At 42.1% G+C, this 24,816-nt stretch overlaps 1 protein-coding gene across 1 annotated transcript in view; it reads right to left on the bottom strand.

The window, feature by feature from the left end:
* ITGAV (integrin subunit alpha V) overlaps nt 1-1,107 on the bottom strand; it is a 97,046-nt gene extending 95,939 nt beyond the window's left edge. Inside the window, exon 1 of the mRNA XM_075933763.1 lies at nt 793-1,107. Coding sequence (XP_075789878.1) covers nt 793-944 — 152 coding nt within the window. The 5' untranslated portion in view covers nt 945-1,107. The remainder of the gene's footprint in view (nt 1-792) is intronic.
* Nucleotides 1,108-24,816: the final 23,709 nt, after the last annotated feature.

Genomic DNA, 24,816 nt, shown 5'->3' with positions numbered 1-24,816 from the left:
ACAGGCCTGCACCTATGCCTGCCATCAGTTTTCTTCTAAAAGGCTTAATTTAGAGAAGCTGGTTGTACTAATTTTCTCACAAGTAAAAATTAAAAAAAAGTAAGCTATAGTGTCAATTTAGATGCACAGGTAGGTTGCTTTTACTTTGGTCCTTGTTGTTTCTGTGTTAACTTCTGAATCAATTTTCTACCTTGTATCTAAGACAAAGTTCTTAGATACAATTCCCCACATTTAAATGGATCAGAGTTTCAAGAACAGTTTCTTTCAGCTACACAGTTGTGACTTAAGCAGCCAAAAGACAATCACTGCACATGCCCTCACTCTTTCACACTGTACGCTTGGGATACACATGCATACAAACAATACATCTGTCCAACCTCAAAACCACAGCCCAAGGAGGAGAGAGACAGGCCTGGCATAGAGTGCCAGAAAAGCAATCCATGTCTAGCGACAGGAGCTAGAGTCCAGCAGGATGTTCCCCGGTTTCGGGAATCAGGGGGAAAGAACGGGATGGAGGCTTTGTTCCTTCCACAATGCTCCCTGTGTCAAGGGTCCCCCCAGATGTCCTGATTTCATAAGAACAGTCCCACTATTCAGGGCTTTGTCTTATCTAGGCGCCTATTATCCGCCACCCCAAATTTGGTATCTCGTCATCCTACCAGGAACGGCCCCTTACTAGGACTCACACGGAAACGGGCCAGGGGTTCCCGGGCGGCGACACCCCGACAGCAGCGGGCGACCCCTCCCTTTCCCCCCCTCCCTTCCCAGCCCGGCTGCCCGCCCGATACGTACGAGGAGGAGTCGGGGGCGAAGAAATCCACAGCGAAGCCGAAGTAGCTCCCCTCCGAGCCGGAGTAAACAGCCCGGCCGTCCACGTCCAGATTGAAGGCGCCGCCGAGGGCCAGCCAGTGGCCGAGCAGCAGGAGCCGGCAGAGGCGAGCCATGGCCCGCGTGCAGCGGGGAGCAGCTCGCGGAGCGAGGCGCTGGAATGGGGCGCAGGGCTTCCCGGCCGGGCAGGTCGCTTCCTTTTCTGTTGCGCTACCTCCCTCCCCCCGCGGCTGGGGCTGCTGGCGAGACACCGCCTCTCCCGGCCCCGCTGCATCATCGAGAAGGAGGCGGAGCGTCAGTCTGCCGGTCTGGGGACGGGGCGGGGACGCTGCTTGCTTCCCTCCCCGCAGGCCGGGAGCGCGGGGCGCTAGCACAGCGAGCCCAGCCCTCGCAGCGCCCCAGAGCCGGGTCCCGTGAGGGGGCACGTAGCAGCAGGGGCGGCCGCAGTTGCCCGCTGTGCTACAGGCTGCTGCGTACGGAGAGAGGGAAGCTAGCGAGGCGCGGGGCAGCTGAGAGGCGAAGGGGAACTGGAGAGCAAGGGGCTTGGTCCGCCTTTCCGTGGGGCGTGGCGGGCAACTCTCCTCTTTAGCTTCGTCGTGCCACCCCCGGGAACAGGGCGTTAGTTTGTCCGCCTTGGGACACCGACGTGGGGGGCCAGTGTGAGGGGCAAAGCACGAGGGTGCCCTGAGCCCCACAGCGCAGCGTGTGCTGCCTCCTCGCCCGGTCTGCCAGGCCAGCGGCCTCAGGAAAAGGGGGGATTGGGGGAAACGTGGGCAGGTGACACTCTTCTTAGGGGTGAAAGCCACTTACATTTCATACAGGTACTCTCCTGTGGCAACTCTCCCCCCTTTAGGGCAAGATGAGCAATGCAGTTGCCTAGGGCCTAGTGCCTGCCCACCCTGCTCCCTCACTGCTCTGGCTGGAAACGTCTGGCCACGCGGTGCAGCCGGCCACAACATGTCACCTTGGACCCCGCAAACTTTTTGGCTCGGCCTGCCCCCCTGCTCACCCACGCCACCGAAGGGGGGGGGGGGGTTGGATAGGACACTATCTGTAAGAAATGTGAGGGGGGGTGCTCAGGACAGAGGTGTATAGGGGAGTTGTCCTCAGGCAGAAGGGGTGAGGCTGGGGGGCTAACCTTTCTCAGCCCACCCATCAGTGCTACCTGGCCTGCACCTGCTCTGGTGGTGATTTAAAGGCCCATGCCTCTTCTGCTCCCAGTTGGTGGCCCTGTGTGCCCAACACTGAGGTTGACCCCGGTATGGTGTCTCCATATGGGTGCCGAGCTGGGTTATGTAGCTGGATGACATGTGGTGCACACCAGCCACCACTATTACCATGATTTAAAAGTGGGAAAATGTACCTCCCCTCGGTTGGCAACCAAAGTGATCATAAAGCCATATCTTTTGGCCTTAAAACTCTGTTAATTGACTAAGTGCAACTGCTGGTGCTCAGCAAGGCCAAGATGCCTGATGCTGGGGTTCACAAAAGGAAGGTACTCACAATTAGAAGTCTCTTTTAAAAATATATCCTGGGATTCTGAGAGGTCAACCAGAACTTTTTAGACTTTTTTTTTATGGTAAACACTCAGGACAAATCAGAGGCAATAACAGTTAATAGGAAGGTTTTTTTAAAGGGCTACTTAAAAGAGCTACTATTAATCTATCCACCTTTGTCCCTAAATAAATGGTATTATACTAATCCCTCCTTTTCCAAAGGAGGCATTTAAATAATTTATCCTTTGATAAAAAGATTTAATCCATAACCAATCAAATTAAAGTATTATTATTTAATAGAGTCCTCTGTTCTAACAAGATTTGTCTTACTTTTCCTTTAAGAACTAATCCTCTTAAGAACTTTTTGCAAACAGGGGGAATATGCTCTTTTATATATAACTACAGTAATGAATCACATTTTAGGATTAGTATCAGAGTTTCCTGTTTTCTATCCAATATGAATTCAGTCTTCTAATTTCTTTCCGATTTAGGTCTCAATGACAAGAATTCATTGATATCTGCAGTCTTTAGGACACAAGCTAATAACAAACTGTGCAAAAGTCCTATTTACCATTATTAGAGACATAGATATCACCTAACACTAGATTTTAAAGTTAGTATAAGTTTAAAAGACCTAACATAATATTTATCTCTAGATAAAATGTAATTGCATTATTTATAGTTATATACAATGAAAATTAAGTCAATTTGAAGTCAATTAAAGATTGCACAGGCTATGGTAGACTAAAAAGGGAAAGAAGCCTCAGGGGGTAGCCGAGTTAGTCTCTACTGGATAAACTTAAAAAACAACAAATAGTCTCTACTGGATAAACTTAAAAAAACAACAAATTTTGTTAGTCTATAAAGTGCTACCGGACTATTTGTTGTTTTTTAAGTTTTAAAAGGGAAAGGTCATGATAATGGTAACCTTTAGGAAAGTTTCTGAATCAATTCTGGATTTAACAAACATAGAAAAAATACTGTTCAAAGCACAGTAATGCTGCATGCTTGTCCCATATCAAATTCTGTATAGTAGAGCAACATTTGAGACTTAGTTTTGAGTAAACTTTGAAAGTTTGTCAAAAAAGCTCATGAGTTATGAAAACATCAGCCGCTTTTCCAGAAAAACTTGCCAGCTGTCTACACTGGCCACTTGAATTTCTGCAAAAGCACTGACTTCCTACTGTAAGAAATCAGTGCTTTTTGCGGAAATACTATGCTGCTCCCGTTTGGGCAAAAGTCCCTTTTGCGCAAAACTTTTGCACAAAAGGGCCAGTGTAGATAGCTCAGATTTGTTTTCCGCAAAAAAGCCCCAATCGTGAAAATGGCGATCGGGGCTTTTTTGCGCAAAAGCGCATCTAGATTGGCCACAGACGCTTTTCCACAAAAAGTGTTTTAAAAGCATTTCCGTTAAAAGCATTTCCGGAAAATCATGCCAGTCTAGACGTAGCCAAGTAGTATTTCTTACATACAATAATTTCATGAAATATGAGCAGCAAAAGGGGGGAGGGGGGATAGAAGAAAGAAAAGTTTCATCGTAAAGCTTTGTCTTACCCGAAATTGTTTTTTCTAAAATAGAAATACTACACTGCTTTTTACATGCATAGAAATTGACTGATCATCTCTCTAGCTGGTCCATTTATTCATTTAACCCTATTAGTGTGGTTTTGTCAGTTTGAAAAATGCTCCTGTGCCTGGCTTCATTTTTCTTTCTATTTCACTACAGCTGAGTAACTTAGGAGGGATTAATTTCATATGCACAGTAGGGCAAGGATGAAGATGAGGGTTGAAGGAGAGGGCAAAAATGAGGGATTGAGCTGCTGGTGGGGTACGGTGTATGCCAACTTTCTCTGGGGGACCCATCAGCATCTGCAGAATCTAAATTTCATTTAGTTTCTAGTCCTTGTGGTAGTAGAGAGGATAAATGCACACTGACACATGGCTGAGTCCCAACACAAAACCAAACAAGGACTAAAAGTCTATCCATGTGCTTTTTTCTGCACAAAATATCTTAAAACTTTTTTTTTTAAATGGGAGAGACATTGATTGCCTGTTCCATTTGTCTAGCTCAAAAACAATTGAATAGATTTTGTCCTTAACTTTAAATTAAAAGAAAAATGTGCATATACTCCCCTGCATATCATGTTAAATATAATTCACACTGTTAAAACTCTCAAAACAGGGATTGTATATTTATATCTAACATGCCACACACACCTATTGTGCTAAATATAATTTTAAATCACAATCATAAATGATAAGCAATATTGTTTTAGTTAAATAACAAAGCCAACACTCACTTATTCAGGGGTTAAACACTGCTCTTAATAATTAGCGTATGGGATATATTATCAAAGGGGAATTATATGGCTAAACTGAAAAGTTTATTTCCCTAAAGCCAATAATAAATACTGTACTATGTATTTTAAATACTTTATAATTATTTAGCAGTTTTCATCTGATACACTTTATTACTACAGCTAGTTGAACGTTTTTCTATTAAAACTTTTTTGACAGAAAGCTGGGTTTTCAAATACAGGCAGTCCCCGAGTTACGCGGATCCGACTTATGTCAGATCCGCAGTTACGAACGGGGTTTGCTGCCCGTCTCCCTGGTCTGCTGAAGACAAGCAGACCAGGGAGACGGGAAGCAAAGCCTCTGAGGACTCCAGCAGCGGGCTTTGCTCCCCGTCTCCCTGGTCTGCTGGTCTCCAGCAGACCAGGGAGACGGGGAGCAAAGCCGCGGAGCATGCGGGCAGCGGACAGCCCAGACGCGCCGCGGCTGTCCCGCTGCCGGCGTGTTCCGCGGCTTTGCTCTCTGTTTCCCTGGTCTGCTGGAGACCAACAGACCAGGGAGACGGGGAGCAAAGCAGAGCAAAGCCACGGAGCACACGGGCAGCTCTGCCCCGGGCTTCCTGGAATCAGCCGCTGATCAGTTTCAGCAGCAGCTGACTTGGGGACGCCTGGGGTTCTTAAGTTGAATCTGTATGTAAGAACTGGCCTCCAGATTCAGCCTGTTGAAACTGATCAGCGGCTGATTCCAGGAAGCCCAGGGCAGAGCAACTCTGTCTCGGGCTTCCTGTAGTCAGCTGCTGGTCAGTTTCAGCAGCGGCTGAATCTGGATGCCAGTTCTGACTTACATACAGATTCAACTTAAGAACAAACCTACAGTCCCTATCTTGTACGTAACCCAGGGACTGCCTGTACATTTTTTGGTTTGTTTTGCAGAAAGTGTCTACTTCCTGGATTTTTTTTTCAATTTTCAGATAAGTAAAATAAAATTCTCCCACAAAATTATTTTCCACAGGAAAAAATAACCATTTTGCAACCAGGTCTCTTTACTACCAATAATCGTACAATATCCGTGCTGTCAAGTACTGAAATCTTATACCCGTTCTATGGGTGGAAGAATGAAACACAGAGAAGTTGCAGGTAAATCCGAGCTTTCAGTGATACTGGATAACATTTCCTCCTAAAAGACATAGATTTAAAATCTAATAAATTAAGCACAGGGGGGAAGGTTAAGCCATGTTTATACATATAATGCAGTAGGGGTGCAACAGTACCAATGCTAGTGAACCACTGTACATCTGGTGAAGATGCTCCATGCCAATGGGAGTGAGCTCTCCTATCAGCACAATAACCACCTGTGAGTGGTGGCAGCTATGTCAGTGCGAGAAGCCCTCCCATAAACATAGCGCTGTGTTCGAGTGCTTATGTCAGTGTAACTTGTGTGTTTTTCACATCCCTGAGCAGTAGATATGGTATACTTAGATTTTCAGAAAGCCTTTGACAAAGTCCCTCACCAAAGGCTCTTGTGTAAATTACATTGTTGTGGGATAAGAGGGAAGGTCCTTTCATGGATTGAGAACTGGTTAAAAGACAGGAAACAAAGGGTAGGAATAAATGGTAAATTTTCAGAATGGAGAGGGTTAACTCGTGGTGTCCCCCAAGGGTCAGTCCTAGGACCAATCCTATTCAACTTATACATAAATGATCTAGAGAAAGCGGCAAGTAGTGAGGTAGTAAAGTTTGCAGATGATACTAAACTGTTTAAGATAGTCAAGACAGAAGCAGACTGTGAAGAACTTCAAAAAGATCTCACAAAACTGAGTGATTGGGCAACAAAATGGCAAATTATATTTAACGTGGATAAGTGTAAAGTAATGCACGCTGAAAAAAATAACCCCAACTATACATATAATATGATGGGGTCTAATTTGGCTACGACAAATCAGGAAAGAGATCTTGGAGTTATCGTGGATAGTTCTCTGAAAACGTCCACACAGTGTGCTACGGCAGTCAAAGCAAATAGAATGTTAGGAATTATTATGAAAGGGATAGAAAATAAGACACAGAATATCTTACTGCCCCTGTATAAAACTATGATATGCCCACATCTTGAGTACTGTGTACAGATGTGGTCTCCTCACCTCAAAAAAGATATTTTGGCCTTGGAAAGGGTTCAGAAAAGGGCAACTAAAATGATTAGGGGTTTGGAACAGGTCCCATATGAGGAGAGGCTAAAGCGACTGGAACTTTTCAGTTTGGAAAAGAGGAGGCTGAGGGGGTATATGATAGAGGTATATAAAATCATGAGTGGTGTGGCGAGGGTGAATAAAGAAAAATTATTCATTAATTCCCATAATATAAGGACTAGTGGACACCAAATGAAATTAATGATTAGCAGGTTTAAAATTAATGAGCGAAAGTTCTTCTTCATACAGCGCATAGTCAACCTCTAAAACTCCTTGCCAGAGGAGGCTGTGAAGGCTAGAACTATAACAGAGTTTAAAGAGAAGCTAGATAAATTCTTTCAAAATAACCCTTAAATGTAATTTTTTAAGGAGTAAGGGTTATTTTAAAAGAAGGGTTTTTTTCTCTAAATAATCCTGTCTAGACTGCATTTGTTCTTTCAAAATAGGGTATTTCGAAAAAGCACCTGGATGCCATTATGCAAATGAAGCATAGGAAATTCAAAACCGCGCTTCATTTGCAATTTTGCTTGGCTGCATTTGCATTCCACTCTCGAAAGAGGAATGTAGTGTAGACATACCCTCAGACTGTGTCTAGACGACATCCCTTTTCTCGAAAAAAGGGATGTAAATTACACACTTCGAAACTGCATGTGAAGCCAGGATTTAAATTTCCCATTCTTCATTTGCATAATGGTGACCACAGTTTTTTCAAAATGGGGTTTTTCAAAAGAAATACAGCTGTTTAGACGGGGATCATTTAAAACCCTTTTTCGAAAGATCCTATACTCATTTTTACAGGAAAAAAAACATGTTTAGAAAAAAACCGCAGTCACCATTATGCAAATGTAGCGAGTGAAATTTAAATTCGGGCTTCATTTGCAATTTTAAAGTGTTTAATTTACAACCCTTTTTCGAGAAAAGGGATGTAGTTTAGACACAGCCTTACTGTCAGAGCCCCGAAAGGTACAAAATATGTATCCACATCCGTACTGCTATGCAGTCCATAAATATTTGCTAGCAACAGTTAAAAAGCCGATACTGGCAAATTCGCAGAGCTCTAGTCATTTCAGTTACTACACCTTACCTTAAGTCCCCCTGGCAGTTTTTCTGCTTTAAAAAAAAATCTCTTCCCAGCTGTGGATGTGTAAAAAGCAAAGAAGATTAGGTCAGTCAGCAATAGAGGATAAAAAGTGAATCAACATAAAATGCTTGCAAATGTGAAACAAACAAACTCAAAAAAGAAAAATGTTCCATCTTAGGTGTTACAGCACAAATAGGTAAACAGAAAAGTGGGGGGCTTTTAAAATTGATGGTGTCCCTTTAAAACTGTATCCAAAACAGTGAAAGATGCTTTATTTTCATAGTGTCAGAGCTGCTGTGTCAAATTACAAGTTTTAGCAGTGAATCTTCCTGCTTAGCTGTTCAATGCTATCTCCTATTGTCAGTGAAGAGAATTCATTAAGAGAAAAGATATGTGACAGTTTCACAGGCTGAGTTCCTTATCACTGGGGTTATTTACCTAACTCCTTCAAACATTTTCCTCTCTGCTCTTTCCTTCACTACTGTTTCACATGCATTTCTCTTCTGGTTTCATCTTAAGCTGTATCAAAGGGAGTAAGGTAATAAAGCCTGTCATTTTCCTGACTCAGCAGATAGCCTCCCACACTTCTCCCTCGAGGTTTAGTCACCAATCCTGCTAAGCGGAAGTCATGAAGTCATTACTGTCTGGGCTTAATTCAGAGCGCAACCAGAGTCAGTATGTCTAGACAGTTTCAGGGTGTAGTCACAGCTCCTAATATGGCATTATTACCCCCACTTCCTGGCCAGGTAGAACTGGAAAGTGAAGGGGATTTGGATCATATTTGGTTCTCGGCTGTTCTCTCTCATCTGTTGCACCAGTGTGTGTCCTGATCAAAGCCAACATACTCTGCATTAATGAGGAAGAGAGTTTTTTGGGTTGTTGAAAATCTTAATTACTCTGTTTGCTTGCATGGAGTAATTAGGTCTGACAGAGCAATAAGATGAATTGCTGTCTGAATGCACAGAAATGGGTTTGTTAATATTTACAGGCAAAGCATTGTGGCAAGAAGATGTGATTCACCAGGCTGGGAGATGTGATTTTGGGTTTTTTTTTTCTTTTTTGCTTAGTAGTATTCCAGCATAACTACAAAATGTCACTTGTAAAATCATGATGGAGACAGCATGCATATGTATTTGCTCTCCTCTTAGTCCCACTGTTAGAAAATACAAGTAAGGGTATCTCTACACAAATTTCTAAATAACTTACGTTTACAGAGCAGGCAGTTATTTTGAAATAATGTCGAAATACTGTCAAGCTGGCGGACTTTTTATTCTGAATCCTGTAACTCAGGGGCTGTGTCTACATTGGCACCCCTTTCCGGAAAAGGGATGCTAATGAGACCAGTCGGAATTGCAAATGCCGCGGGGGATTTAAATATCCCTTGCGGCATTTGCATGAACATGGTTGCCGCTTTTTTCCGGCTCGGGGGAAAAGGGCTTATTTTCCGCAAGATCCTGTCTAGACTGGTGCTTTTCTCCGGCAAAACCCCAAGCCAGAAAAAAGCGGCAGCCATGTTCATGCAAATGCCGCGGGGGATATTTAAATCCCCCGCAGCATTTGCAATTCCGACTGGTCTCATTAGCATCCCTTTTCCGGAAAGGGGTGCCAATGTAGACATAGCCTCATTGTATGAGGAGTAAGGGAAGTCAGAGGAAGAGTGCTCTATTTTGCTGTGTAGACGCTTCCAATTTCAAAATAAGCTATTTTGACATAACCTGTGCAATTGACATAGCTCAATTTGCATAGTTTATTTCGAGTTAAGCCCTGTTGTGTAGACACATTCTTACTGACTACGATACTCCAGGATAAAAGCTAAAAAAGAGTGAATGTGAAGATTGGCTCCTTTTTAGAAATGCTAAGGATGGGATTGTGGAGAAAGGTAGGATTGATTTAAAATTAATCTAGACTCTTTTAGGGTCTGAGAGCTGCCAGGGATAAACACTGCTCCCTACTGGGATTTGTTAACTTTGGATCTCATCTTGCAAGTCTTTGTATTAATAATTATTACACGAGGAATGCCAGTGGAGTCAACAGAACTCGCATGAATAAAACTGCAGGATCTAAGAGAAATCTGGGTTTCAGTCTTGGATCTGACACAGACTCCCACGTGCCCTTGGGCAAGTCACTTCCCTCTTTCTGTGCCTCCATCTCCCATCTGTAAAATGAGATATTTCCTTTCTTCCACTCTATGTCTATGTCTGTCCAGTCTTACTGGTAGCTGGAGATGGTGGGAAATGGTTCTCAAGCACACTGATGGCTGCAGGCCCAGCTTTATGCCAGATGAATTGCAGACTGCCTTGACAATCTGTAGGCAGGCATCCCCAGTGCAAACTGTGAACAGATGCCTTTACAAGCTATTGTAAACTTATCAAAGAAAGGAAGATTAGATAGTGGAAATAATCTAATCTGTGGCATTTGGGGGAGGAATTCTTCAAGGTTGGTCTGGCCATTATAATCTTTAAAACGGGAATAAGGATATGCAACGGAATTATTATCAATCTCAATCTGAAGTAAAGATGTCACAGTTATTCATTACTCTTTATCTGTGGTGCCCAACCAGTTCTGAAGCAACAGCCTAAATAGTGGTTACTGTTACAGTGAACTAGCCACATTCAACTGACCAAATAGTCACATGTGGCTAGCATGTTGGACACTACAGCTCTATATTAATCAAGAAGGCTAGAGCTGTAATTAATAAGTATTGGGTCCATTAGAGTGACCAGCATGTTTTGAATGGGAGTGAAGAAGGGCTGATCATGGATTTGCTCATGGATTTCCAGAATCACGCCTCCTAAGATGCCCTCACAGATGAGGATGTTAAAATTAGATTAATCAACTAATCGAATAGTCATTGAAATGTAGCAAGAGCCCATCCAGCTCAGAGAATCCCTTGCTGGTCCCAAACTCCATGTGGCGCTTCAGCTTTGAAATGTACCAGAGCCTCAGTGGGGAATCTTGTACATTTAAAGGTAGAACACGGGCACTACACTCCTTCCCCCGCCCATGGAGCTGGAGCTGGGGGAACTGGCTTTTAAGCCAGCTCCCCCCAGAACCCTCTCCTCTTCCCCTCCTTTGCTGCCTCTTTCTTATAGAGGCAGAAAGCATGGGGGAAGCGACTACTTGACTAGTGTGTTGATAATCCAATAAGCTTTTGCTTATCGGATAGTCAATTTGTGGACTAGTCACTAACATCCCTATTCACAGACATGGACACTGTACTCAGGGAAGAAAGATATATGCATGAGTTGTAGGTAGGCTGTGCTGTGGATGGTAGGCACTTGGTGTTCATGAACTCACCACTCTTAACAGTACTACAGGGCAGGTGCTTTAATGGAGGTGAGATGCTGCAATCTTTTGGACTGAAATTAACAGTTCTGCATAGGTGGGGGGAAAGGCTTTGCTTTTAGTGCGTTTTTGCTTTTGATTTCCACCATTGTCACTTGAACTTCTGCCCTTCAGATGGTGCAGGGCATCTGTAAACCAAAGGAATGTGAGAGCAATGGGAACTCTGAAAGCCACTCTGTCTATGCTTCTGGTTATCATGTGATGAGTGTTACTCACCAAATCTTCAATCCCTTATTCAGTTATTGGCCTCACAATGCCCTGGTTGGTTTGCATATTGGTGGGACCTAGAAGCCTTAGTGACCTAACCATGATGATATGGCTTTCATGCAGTATAGAATGTGTCTGAATAATGCAATAATCTACTCAGGACAATGACTGAATAATGATGCCCTTTGTGCCAACATCTAGCCCAATGATCACACCTAAGGCATGGCTGGCTACATAGGTTAGGCCAAAAACAACCTGAAAGACTCTTGAGGAAGAAAAAGAAAGTGAGTTTCAAAACATGTCTGTATTTGTATTTGATTTCTTGAATACAGGTATTAATATTACTTCACTGTAAGACAATGACTTTTCCTCCCATAGTTATATGCTTTCTGTAGAGATAAGAGAGCTGGAAGGTGGGCCACTCATCAGAGTTTTATTCTCAGGACCTCAGCCATCATAAGAAACAATTCCACTAGCTATAGAAATTGACTCATATTTCCTTGGTTAGACCAGAGTTTAAATCATCATAACACATGCCCTTTAGTAAACACTCATTCCAAATAGCAATCCTGCAAATCTGAAAAATGAATGTCATTCATGTAGTCAGTATCTGCTCATACTTCTGTGTGGTTTTTTTAAAAGAATTAATAAAGATTTTCTTGCTCCTTTGAGAAACAGCAGAAATCAATTTGACAAAATAGTAACTAATAAGGGGAAAAGACCATAAAACTTTCTGGGATCAGAGTTGCTGTTTATACAGGAAGATTAACTACAGATTGGACCTCCCTGATCTGGCATCCTTGGGACCTGACCAGTCCCAGATGAAGGTTTTTACCAGACATGGGGATATCATTTCTCAACCCCCTGCTGCCGGCCTCCACACCCAGCTGCTGGCCTCCTGGCCAGCTCCTCACCTCCAGCTGACCCTGCTGCCCTGTGAACCCTACTGGGTAGCCATCGCTGCCCTGGCTCCAGGTCTCGCTGGGCAGCTGCACACACTGCGCTGGGGATCTGAGAGCTGCTGGCCACCACGGATCTCTGCCCCACCGAGCTACAGCTGCACTGGGCAGACGTGTCTCCCAACCCTGCTAGGCAGATCTGCTGCCACGCGCTGATGGCAGATTTGCTGTGGGTAGCCCACTGTCTTGCCAGCCCTACAGGGATCATTGCTACTGGCCCTCCACCAGGACTCTCTTGTCCTGCAATATCCGTGTTGGACCATGGATGTTGCCAGATCATAGAATCCCAGTTAAGAAAGTTTCAACTTGTACTAAATTGGATCCTATGTAGCATAATAAAATATGTTTTCATAATATTAAGGTTTGATGAGATACAGCAGAAGAGTTGACTGTAGTCACAATGAACTAAATGCTCCCCACTCTATGGAAAAACACAAGCCTGGAGGAAAACTGCTCAAAAAATGTTCCAATGAACTTTTGCAATTGGGGCTACATTCTCCCCTCCAAAGATGATGGATTTGTACGGGTATGGCCAACCCATTTAATGAAGAGAGCCATAAGAGTGGCGGAAAAAATGTGAAGAGCAGCACCAAAATTTTCAAGCAAAAAAAGAAAGAAAGCCCCCTAGAACAGAATTGTTGAGCAAAACCAAAAAAATTATTATTTTTTTAAAGTAGGCTGCCCCTTTAAGATGGCTGCCATATTGGGTGCCATTTTTAAAACCCTACAGATCTGACCCGGTAAGCACAGGGAAGCCGGAGGGTGGGAGGGGTGAGGTGCAGGACCGGTTTTGCGAGCCACACTTTTGGGGGGCAAGAGCCATATGTGGCTCACATGCTGTGGGTTGGCCATGGCTGGATTAGTAGCTTCAAGGAGATAGGGACCCTCCAGTCGTGCAGGGCTTGAGGCTTTCCAGGGAAATCTGCTTCTTTTGGATTCTAGTGCAGATTTTCTTCACTGTGGTCGCTGGAGCAGTTGTAGGTAGTCTGTTGAGAGCTAGATGGAGCTGGCTCTCCTGTTTCCAGTTTAGAAAAACAACGCTTGTAAGAGAAGATGAAATAAAGAGCAAAAAGAGACTGTGATTAACCCTCACCCTGAGGACAAAACACTATGCACTGAAGCACATACATGGACACTTAGGCTACCGTGTAGACTGCAGGCTTCTTGCACAATAAACTTTTATTGGAAGAGATCTTCCGCAAAAACTTCTTGCGCAAGAGCACGTACACACTGCAAAAGCACATTGAAAAAGCGATGCACTTTTGCGAAAGAGAGCGTGCAAACTGCAAGGGTGCTCTCTTGAAAGTAAGCTCTTGTTGCTATGCACAGAATGACCACCAGGGCACCTGTGCTTTTTCCTTTTTCCATGCAAAAAACCCCTCTTTCCCATCCACACACGCCTTTTTGCGAAAAGATTTTCACAAAAAGGCGTTCTTCCTCGTAGACTAAGGAATACCTACACCGGAAAAACCCCTCTGTTCTTTTGATTTTTTTGTGCAAAAATGTGTTTGAGGTGTGGGTGCTCCACAAGTTTTGTCAGAAAAATGGTTGCTTTTCCAAAAAAAACCTCTGCAGTGTAGACATAGCCTCATACATATGTTTCCTAATATACCATTTATACTCACTCATAAGCTGACTTTTTTGGGGAAAAAAAAACACTGAAAAGCTGGGGGGAGAGGAAAGGGGGAAGGTAAGCTCATGAACAGGTACTAAAAAAGCAGAGTGGCAGTGGGGGACCCGGTGTGAGCCAAGACACAGAAGTCCCAGCTCGTGCTGGGTCCCAAACATTGCAGCTCTGCCTTTTGGCAGCTCTTACTACATTTAAAAGACAGAGACGCAGCGTCTGGGACCCGGCCCAAGCTGGGATTGCCAGGTCCCCTGATGCCACTCAGCCTTTTCAATGTAGTAAGAGCCTGGTGGCCATCTGTCTCTTACTATATTTAAAAAGCAGAGATGCAGAAGTCTGGGACCCAACCCCCTCTCCTCCCTCAAGGTTACAGAGAAAAAATGCTAAAAAGTCACTGGCCCACGTATAAGGTCCTAGACCTCTGTACTTGGCTTATAAATGGGTCAGTGACTTTTTGTCATTTTTTCTCTGTAAGGTTGTGGGGGGGGGGGGGGGGGGAGATTCATCTTATACATGAATGGGCTTATGTTTGAGTATTGTAATTTTTCCTTATGCAAACATTTGCTAAAATTGCACAGGCATATTGTGATTTCAGTGGGTTATATGATGCTTGAGACTCAGAGTGCCACTTCACCACCACCTGCCATCAGCACGACGGAAGCCTATTGTGGATCAACTCCAAGAAACCACCAGCTTGTACAAATCTTGCCCTCTAGGCCTCATCTTCTGAAGTGTGATCTCTTAATTTATACAGGAAAATAAAAAATTAAAAGGTATAATGCACTGCTATGGTTATACATTGTGTAATTATTGCCTAAGAGGTATGGATAGAGCCAAAAGGGCAAGTACATCTAGCTGACTTCCAAATGCAGCAGTTATTCAAGCCAGTCAACGTGAAGTGGAAAGGTCAGACTGAAAAACACTATGCAAGTTTTCTATGTGAAGTCCACATAAAAGGACAATTTTGAAAATTACAACTATTCCTGAAATAGACATTCTGGTAACCAATGAAATCAAGGCTGCTTTGCCATTCATTTGGTTGGAGAGAAACCTTGAGATTTCAAAGGAGAGCTCACCCTTCTTTAGATACACTAGGGATCTTAACTAATGATTACTACTCATGCAGTCAATGGAATTTCCATCAACTACTCAACTGGTTGATAGGCACTTCTGCATTCTTCCTTTGAAGCGTACAAGAGCCCCAATAGGAATGTGGAGGAATGCGGAACTCTGCATGAAGCCTGGGGCCAGCAGGAAGTCCTGCTGATTCTGGGCTGCATGTGGGTGCCAGCTTTGAAATGTACAAGAGTTTCCAGTGGGGGCTCTTGTGCATTTCAAAGAGGAAGCACCAGCATGGAGCCTGGAGTCAGCATGACCCCGTGCTCCATGCTGCACTGCCGCTTTTAAATGCTAGGCGGAGCCCAGGGTCATTCCCCAGCTGACCCGGGGATCCATGCAATGCTGCCCCTTTGAAACTCCTCAACAGTGTTTCAAAGCAGCGCCACATATATCTGACTCCAGGCTCCATGTGGTGCTGCCCCTTTGAAATACCTTGGCGGTGTTTCAAAGGGGCAGCGCCACACATAGCCTGAGCTCAGCTGTGCAGTGCTGCCCCTTTGAAATGCCCCGAGGTGGTGTTTCAAAGGGGTAGCGCTGCATGGAGCCCAGGTACAGGCTTCATGTGGCGTTGCCGCTTTGAAGTACCCTCTTCTCTCCCTTTTCTGCCTCTATCTTGCAGAGGTGGCAGAGCGTCGGGGGAGGGAAGGGGGAGGAATTGACTAGTCGTCTAGTCCTTAACATCCTTAATATACACTGCTGTACCTTGGCCATGAGACAGCTGAGGCTGAGGGAAAGCATGAGAGGATTGGTAATGTGATTCATAGTCATAGTCTTTCATGGAAATCCAGGTTGTTGCACGTGACTGCCTGGTGGCCATTGATCCATTCTTTATAGACAAATGGTCTGGGCTTGAAGAAACACAAAACTAACTCCCTCAGCAGCAGATGAAAAAACAAGGTTTAAACTAGTTCCTCCAGGAAATGGTTGGGGTAGATGAGTAGAGCAATGAGGGGAAAAGATTGCAATGCATCTGCTTGCTGTACTCCTCTTTGGAAGATACAAAGAACTTCAATTTTCTATTGCTATATATCAGGACTAAATTCACTCAATTCTCAAATGATTGGTCTCAGAGGGTTAGCCATGTTAGTCTGCAGCTGCAAAAATGAGGAGTCAGTTGACACCTTACATACAAACAGATTTATTTGGGCTTAAGTTTTCATGGGTAAAAATCCATGTTGTTATATGAAAGGACTAGTGTAGTAAATAGTCAAGAACACAGGTGAACTAAATGAATCTGTATTTGTAATATAAACAATAGATTTCTGCTGCATAGCTTTTTTGTATTGTGTTGTAGCTGAACAACAGTGGCGGCTGAAATATGAAATGCACTGATGTTTAAATTTCATTTTGAAATTTCATTATGAAATGCACTGATGTTTAAATTACATGTTTAAATTTCATTTTCTAGGGGACAGGGAACTGTTTAGCTGAAAATCCCCAATGACCATCTTAGGTTTTATGTAGTGCTTTGCATTAGTAGATCTCAACAGAGCAGGTCTTAGGGGCAGGTGAGCCAGGCAGTTGCCTAGGGCCGCCATTTTCAAGGGGAAGCCAAAATGTAACACAATGAATTGTATATAAAATGGGAAAAGTTACTGAGAAAAATTTTGCATGTTTTCTCAGTAGCAAAAGTGCCCCGCCCACCCTGCCCAGCTCTCTGCCCTGCACTGAGGCTGCTTTTCACTCTCCCAAGCTGGGAACCTGCCTCTCGCTCCCTTTATCTGCAGCTCCCTCCCAACCAGACACTCCCCGGGAGAGTCTCACATCTCCAGACAGCTCCCCCTAGTGTCTTGAATAGTGATAGAAATGTAGCCGTGTTAGTCTGGGGTAGCTGAAGCAAAATGCAGGACAACGTAGCACTTTAAAGACTAACACGATGGTTTATTAGATGATGAGCTTTCGTGGGCCAGACCCACTTCCTCAGATCAAATAGTGGAAGAAAAGAGTCACAAGCATATATACCAAAGGATACAATTAAACACATATGTGTTCATTTTTTTTAATTGTATCCTTTGGTATATATGGTTGTGACTATTTTCTTCCACTATTTGATCTGAGGAAGTGGGGGTCTGGCCCACGAAAGCTCATCATCTAATAAACCATCTTGTTAGTCTTTAAAGTGCCACATTGTCCTGCATTTTGCCCTAGTGTCTGTATTTCCCAGCTGAACCCAGGGCGCAAGGCAGCAGGCACAGCTGGAAGGTAGGAACCCTATAAATTGCATAAAAATCACTGTGGCAATTTTTCTTCGCCTTTCTTCGAAGAGCAAATCAATCAACCACACTAGAAAAGATTTTATTCTTCAGAAGTGGAATCAGCAGTGCACCTTGTCTGACAATCGGAAAGGTATAGGTAAGTGTCTCTAATTCTTTTAAATGAAAATGAGATGCAATGTCAAAGCAAGGAATTTTGTCACCCAGGGCGAGACCAAACCTTAGCTGTGTTTAATAATTAATATATCTAGAAAAATAATTTGAAAATGCTTCTTTAAAATATTTCATTACCATATATGTAAACTTAGGATCAAAGAACATTTTTCAAATATTCAGGCTAACACGGCATATTCTTGGAAGGGCCACAAAAAGAAATTTGCCCAAGCCGCCAATTAGTTAGGACCAGCCCTGGATCTCAAAGTGCTTTAAAAAGTGCAGTATCATTATCCACATTTTACAGATGGGGAAGCAGAGAGAGGATGTGACTTGCACAAGAACATGCAGCAGGCCAGTGACAGGGCTGAAAAGATAACCTCTGTCCCCTGTAAGGCTCCATCTGCTACTTTAGCCATATTTCCTCTATCTTGCTGTGCACTGAAACTGATGAAAGGGGGCGTTAAAATGGCTATACAGTTTTATTTCAATATGTCCATGGAGCCTCTACATTATCTGTTATTTTTAAGAACACGCCTACATGAACCAACTGATGTATGAGGGAATCAGATTTTCTCACTATGTCTGGCTTCAGTCTCAGACACTTTTTTTGTTGTAATCTTTATATTTTGCTTAGTTTTTTTCTTCTTTTAGAATGCCTCTTGTTCTTTTTTCTTCCTTGCTATAGAAGATTGCTTTCAGACATTTAATTCTTTTATTTCATTTTATCTCTTGTTTTTCATGCGCACCTCCTTTCTTTTCTAACCATTTCTCTGGAATTACCCTGATCATCTACTTGATGAGGTTCTGCTCCATTGTTCTCAAAATATTAGATACATATCCAATACATGGGGATATGAAAAATAGTTCTGAGGCTGTTTGTTCTTGACATGATACAGCTTGTGATAATAGAAAGACACATTTTTTAAACAATGGCAGTCTGAGAATTTTAGACAAAAGTTGTATCAGTGGTCCTCACTGTTACTCAGTTGCAACATACTCCACCTAGACATAGAACAACCACATCATTATTTGTGGGGACACAGTTGGAAAAATTTTGGCATCCCTTTTTCCTTAGGTGGTTTTAATTAACCATGTCCCAATATACATACTTGCAATGCTGTATTCTATAGGAATTTCCATTTTTAATGTTGCTACTTGTTTCATACCTTGCCAGACTACATGCAAATAAAATGGTGATACTGATGAGTCAGTGAATAGAACTGAATTTCTCATATCACTAGGGATAGTCTATAGTTCCTGTAACATGAGCCCATCAGGTCCATAGCATCCTAAATTAATAAAGCAGCAGTAGCTGCTTCCGCTAAAGGACAACAAAGCATCTATTGTAGTAAATGAAAGAGGCTGAAGACAAAACAAGACAAGGCTGAGATTACTTTTGTGCATTTGTGTATGGGAGCTGAAAGGAAAGGGCAGGTAATTTGTACCACCACCAAAAGGTGTCTTGTCACTGTTGTGCTTTGTAAAAAATACTGTACCAAACTATAGGCAAGGACTACTTTAGTACACTGAGCCCCATTCTTGGTAGGTCCCTAGACATTTCTGTAACTAAGGGTATGTCTAGACTAAGGGTATGTCTTGGTAGGTCCCTAGATATTTCTGTAATTAAGGGTATGTTATGCCTCGTGGGATGAGGTTTACCGGGGTGGTTGACAAATGCCTTTGATGTCGACCGCGGAGTGTCCAGACTAGCGCGCTGAGTTGACAAACAGCTGATCGACTCAGCGCAGTAGCCATTTTAATTTAAATGAAGCAGCGATTATTTAAATCACCACTTCATTTGGGTATGTCTAGTAAACTAATCTACATGACTCTGGGGACAGAGCCATGTAGACTAGACATACCCTAAGATAGCTAACGATATCTGACAAAGCTACAAGCATGCTTAAGGGATGACGGCCCTAATGTCAAGACAAATTGATAGTTTGTATTTAAAACAAAATTAGCTTTTTGTTTCTACTGAACATCATTTTTCCTTCTAACCCCTTTGGTCATTCTAATTCCTCTTGACCTTTTCCCACTATAAACTCCAGTCATATGAAGAAGTGGGCTGTGCCCATGAAAGCTCATGATAGCATCTACATGTTTTGTTAGTCTATAAAATGCCACCAGAGACTTGTTTTTTAAGATTATCCTGTACAGACTAACTTGACTACCTCCGAAGCTTATCTTCCTTTTGTCATTCGCCCCCAACAATAGTAACTGAATAAAGGAACTTACGACAGAAAAAATAAATGAGATTTGCTATAATTGCAAGCTAAAGCTTTTAAGAAAGGGGCACAGATGTGGAGCTAGATCTTCCCAAGTTTAAAACTACAGTAATCTTGGTGTGTTGGGGAAGGCCAGGATCTGAACTTGTGAATTTCCTGTTTTGTGCCCTTAAAATGATCATGCCTAGTATTTCACTAACAGCTCAAGATAAGCACAGCAGCTACAGGCATAGGAGTACAGAGCACCTGGCTCAGAACAGAAGTTTCCAAATATCATTGGTCACAAGGTAATGATTAAGCTTAGAAACAAAAACTTGAATATATTGTACATGCTGGTTAGCTGAATGGTCTTAGCTATTTTTAAGAAACTGGGACAAAGAAATAATAGAGCTATTGTAATAGGAAGAAATGCCCATTATAGTTCCTTCTTAACCTTTTGGTCTCTCTTGCTGCTTCAGCTGAATATTATCTGTATATTCAAACAAGTTAGAATTCCTACTGCTGACTTGGCTACTGTAATGTTCTGCAACGTTTGGGAAGTGACTGCAGTTGATATGCATGTACACAAAACACAAGAGCCATGAAACAACTGAACATTATCTAAACTAGTTTTTATTATACAGAATGTGAAAGAAGCTGTCCTGATTGTAGGACAGTGAGTATAAGGATTTTTAAAAACCCAACAAAATAGAGCTGCTATCTTTGAACAGATGTAAGGGCTGGAGGAGGGGCAAGAAGTAGAAAATAATCTGTAATTTCATCAGTAAGCCTTTTTTTTTTTTTTTTTTTTTTTTGCCAGAAAGCACGTTTCCTGAACTAGAAAGAATGAAGAGTCTCTTTCATTGACTTAATAAACTATGGCAGATTAGAAGAGAAACTACTTTTTAAACACACAGATACACTCACAATCCTAGAGTACAGTGAATTGCATAAAGGCACTATTTTAGATAACTCATTTTATAATTCATTCAATCAGGATCTTATTCCTCCCTTTACTGTAACTGAGTTTAGTGAAAACTTACTGAACTCAGAGAAATTAACACAACAGAGACAAGAACAAAAGCCTCAGCATTGTAGTAGGAAGAAAAATATCTGTGCACCAAATAACAGATTCAAGTGCACCCACTTGTATTACATCAATATTCATTTGCAAAAACACAGATATAGTTTCCATAACTCATTTGAAGAGGAAGATTTGCACTCATTTTTAATTTAGCACACAGACTGGAAGAAGTGCTTGTCAGACTTGATTTCCTGGAATTTGAGCTTTGTACAAGACACGGGACTGGAAAATATTTTAAAAATAGGTTATGTTTAAGCCGATATTCAAGTGACGGAATGATTGAAGTGCACTGAATTTAAAGTATCACATTTCTCATTCACTTCTTAAAATGTTTTTCAAAGCTTAAGGATTTTTTTTTGAAATGCTATATTCTGACAATTTTAAAGCAGTCATCCTTTCTACTGTTAGAAAACAAGAAAGGGCAAAGGAACTGAGCATAAGGGCACTGTGGAAAGGACACAGATGAGGGCAGTGAATGACAATATTTTCTGGCATTGGGAGTTATTTCACATGCTGAGCACATACAGCTCTTGTTGTCTTGAACTGAAGCTGTAGGTACTGTTGAAAGTCAGGCCCAAAAGTATTCAGTGTATCGCTTAAAATGTATAGAACTAGAGTATTTTAATTGTAATATAACATTTTTTCATTCACACTTTACTCTCCTTCTCCCAACTTTTGAAATAAGACTCATAGAACAGAAATCATAGGACTAGAAGGGACCTACAGAGGTCATCTAGTCCAGTCTCCTGCACTCATGGCAGGACAGTGTCAGCTATTATGTGGAACCCAGATGTGGAACTCTTGATTCTATGGACTGTTACTTATGCTGCTGTTCATGAAACTTTGTAACACTAAATTTATTATTCACATTCTTATAATCAGACTTTCTGGATATCTTGCTTCGGGGGGGAAGAGCAAAATATTTTATTTGGTACCTGGTACAATTTCAAAGACCAATGTAACCCTTTTAAAACACTGCAGTTATAGAAGTCAATACTGAGAGTGTAACAGATGTAAAGAAAGCAAAAGAATGGCTACCTTTCAATTGTCAAAAAGTGTGTTAGGCAACTAATTACTAATATTAGGCACAAGCTACTAGGAGCTACACCCTAACAGCTTTAGCACCAACTTCTAATGACCACACTGCTGAGCATATGCAGGTTTAAGATAGCTTTAGTTTCAGATTTTTGTCAGGAAAAACACTTTGCATAGCAGTGAGTAAATCACTTGAACTTTCAAGTAACACAGTTTTAACCCAGCACGAAACATATTTCCCACTTTCTTTGTAGAAATATTAGTTACAACGCAGAGTCCTTTACACCAAGAATGAATACTAAGTGGCTTGTGTCCCAGACACGGTCCACCAGGGTTAAGCCCCTGGCAGATTGCCAGACGCTTTATTTACCTGAGCGACTGACCACAGGTATGGCCACTCACAGCTCCCATTTTGGTTCATTGTTCCTAGCCAATGGGAGTCATGGGGAGTGGTGGCCAGGCTAACCCTGGCAATCCGCTTCTGGCCCACCCATGCCTTTACCAAACTACAAAGGGAAACAGGAAAACTAGCTACATACATAGCTGTAGGACAAAATAAACAAAAACCCAAACCCCCCCAAAGAACACAGTTAGATAACTTTTAGAGTTACCAGTACTAAAGAGAAGGTAAAATTTTATAAGGAACATTCAAGTTCCTTCCTTATTCCCTATCTCCTATACAACATTCCTTGAATATTTCAGTTGGGATTTTAAATTTTCATTCCTTCCCGTACACCCCCCACCCACCGATGGTTCAAGTGTCTAGTGTCATGCAGACTAGAAATTCTATGCCTTGTTTTCATTTATTCACCTGTATATCAAAGAGGTTGTATGAGAAAAGAGTCTACCACACTCCTTAGAAACCAGCAACACAGCTCAATAACTACATCTCTAAGCAGCAAGTGTTTGTTTGTCTAGAACAGTAACAGTCTAGAAATTCTCAATCTCACCAATATTGTGTTGCACTGTCCAGGAAATGCACTGAAATTGCTTGAGCCAAGGAACTGAGAAATACAACGGGCAGATAAGAGTCTTTTTTAGATAGACTCCAAATCCACTACCAATGTCTGCCACAATGTAGTGCAGGGGTGGGGAACCTCTTTTGCGTCAGGATCTGCTGATCCACAAGGGTGGAGTGGGGGGGGAGAAATCAGTCGGAGGCTGTACTCAAGTGAGATGTAAAAAACCAAAACCCTCACTGACATGGCCTCTGACTAAGAAGGAGAAAGACACTCCCCACATTTCCCTCATACACCAGAGTCTAGGGGAACCCAGACTAGTAAATTTTGTATGCTCCAGCCCCTGGCCTAAGGTTCCCCATCACTGATGTAGGGTATTTAAACCAACACATTTAATTAGGAAAAGTTACAGGCCTATAAGTCATTTATACATATTAAATATGAACAGATGTAGAGAGATCTTTTTCAACAGACTAATAAATTATTTAACCTCTAACTCAAGTTAAAACAAATATTTTGGAAGTCATGTAAATTGTTATTCATTCAAACTGGAGCTGTATTCTTCGTGTCCTAGACTATATTAGATAGTCACAAAGCATACAATAATCTACCAATGCTGCTTGTGTGTGGTCATGGTGGTGGTGGTGGTGGTGGTGGTCAGGAAAGTTTCTTACTAAATAAAACTTTTAGAAAGTTCAGCTATCATTGATCAGTCTTTTCCTTTTCCTCTCTCTCAGATGCTGTTTTCTGTTGCTAAGGGTGTTTTTGTCACCCTGAAGACAAACCCCCAAAGGGCAAAAAATGTCCATGGCAGCTAATTTAGCAATGGCATTCCAGATGTGAGAGTTCATTTTAGCAACACCAGAAGTAATCCATTAAAGCTGACATCATAGCTTGGAAAATCTTAATATTCCTTGGAAAATAATTCTGAATTATCAGTATACAGTGAGTTATCAGTATACGTGTTATAATTAATGCAACCATATTGTTCCTTGAATTTTAGTTGTGAAGTAAGGGTTGTTTAAGGTAAGGAGGTGGGGATAAATATTGTTTTCCAGGAGACTATAACCTAGGAATCATTGGTATGGAGACAGTATTTTTTTACTCAGGCTGTGTAAACTTTATGTAAGTTTTACATTTAAAACATTATATTGACTAGGGATGTAAATAGGGATGTTAAATTTTAGATTAACTAATTCAATAGTCAATAGGACTTCCATTGACTGTTCGATTAGTCCATAAAGGTGCCTCTGCCGGGCTCTTGCTATAGTTCAAAAGTGGAAGCCCCGAAGGGAGCGTGGAGCCTGCAGGAGTACCTTTTGAAATATACAAGAGCCACACCAGAATTCTTGTACATTTCAAAGGCTCAGGCACTGCAGGGAGCCCGGGGCCAAACCTCTGCTGGCCCTGCGCTCCCTGTGGGGCTTATGCTTTTGTAGAGCTCTTGCTACAATTCAAAGGCAGAGGCGCCCTTATCAACTAATTGAATAGTCAATGGAAATTAATCTATATTTAATAACCCTACTATGACCTATATCTGGTCCTGAAAATGCTGCCTTCTTGAGGTCAAAGACAATGCCCATACCCAAGTTTTCCTTCAAAGAGGCAGCCAGTACTAATGATGTATTCTAGTTTATAATTTGTATAGTGCCAAACATATACCAAGTGCTTTATAGACATATAAAAACAAGATCCCCATTGTGAAAAGCTTCCATTCTAGACAATGTACAAATACGGCCAAGGAGAGAGAGTAAGATGCTATACAGTTCACTCACCTGCTGTTGCATGTCATATTAATTCTATTAATGTTTTATTGCAGGGACAGATGAAAGATATTAAGCCATTTAGCATTCTTCTGCATGGAGGTTTTGGGCTTGAAGGCTTCCTGCAACTAGCCATTTCTTTAGCTGAAGCTTGCTAGTTAACTTTTGGATCATGACTAAAGGGAACATATTTACTCACTATATCATACAAAATATATATTTTATTTACAATTTGTCACACACTGATGTAAAGAAAAGTC

The sequence above is a fragment of the Pelodiscus sinensis genome, chromosome 7 (genome assembly GCF_049634645.1).
Source record: "Pelodiscus sinensis isolate JC-2024 chromosome 7, ASM4963464v1, whole genome shotgun sequence".
In the NCBI taxonomy this organism is placed as follows: domain Eukaryota; kingdom Metazoa; phylum Chordata; order Testudines; family Trionychidae; genus Pelodiscus; species Pelodiscus sinensis.
The sequence above is the reverse complement of the archived record's forward strand: the minus strand, read 5'-3'. Positions and strand labels throughout refer to the sequence as shown.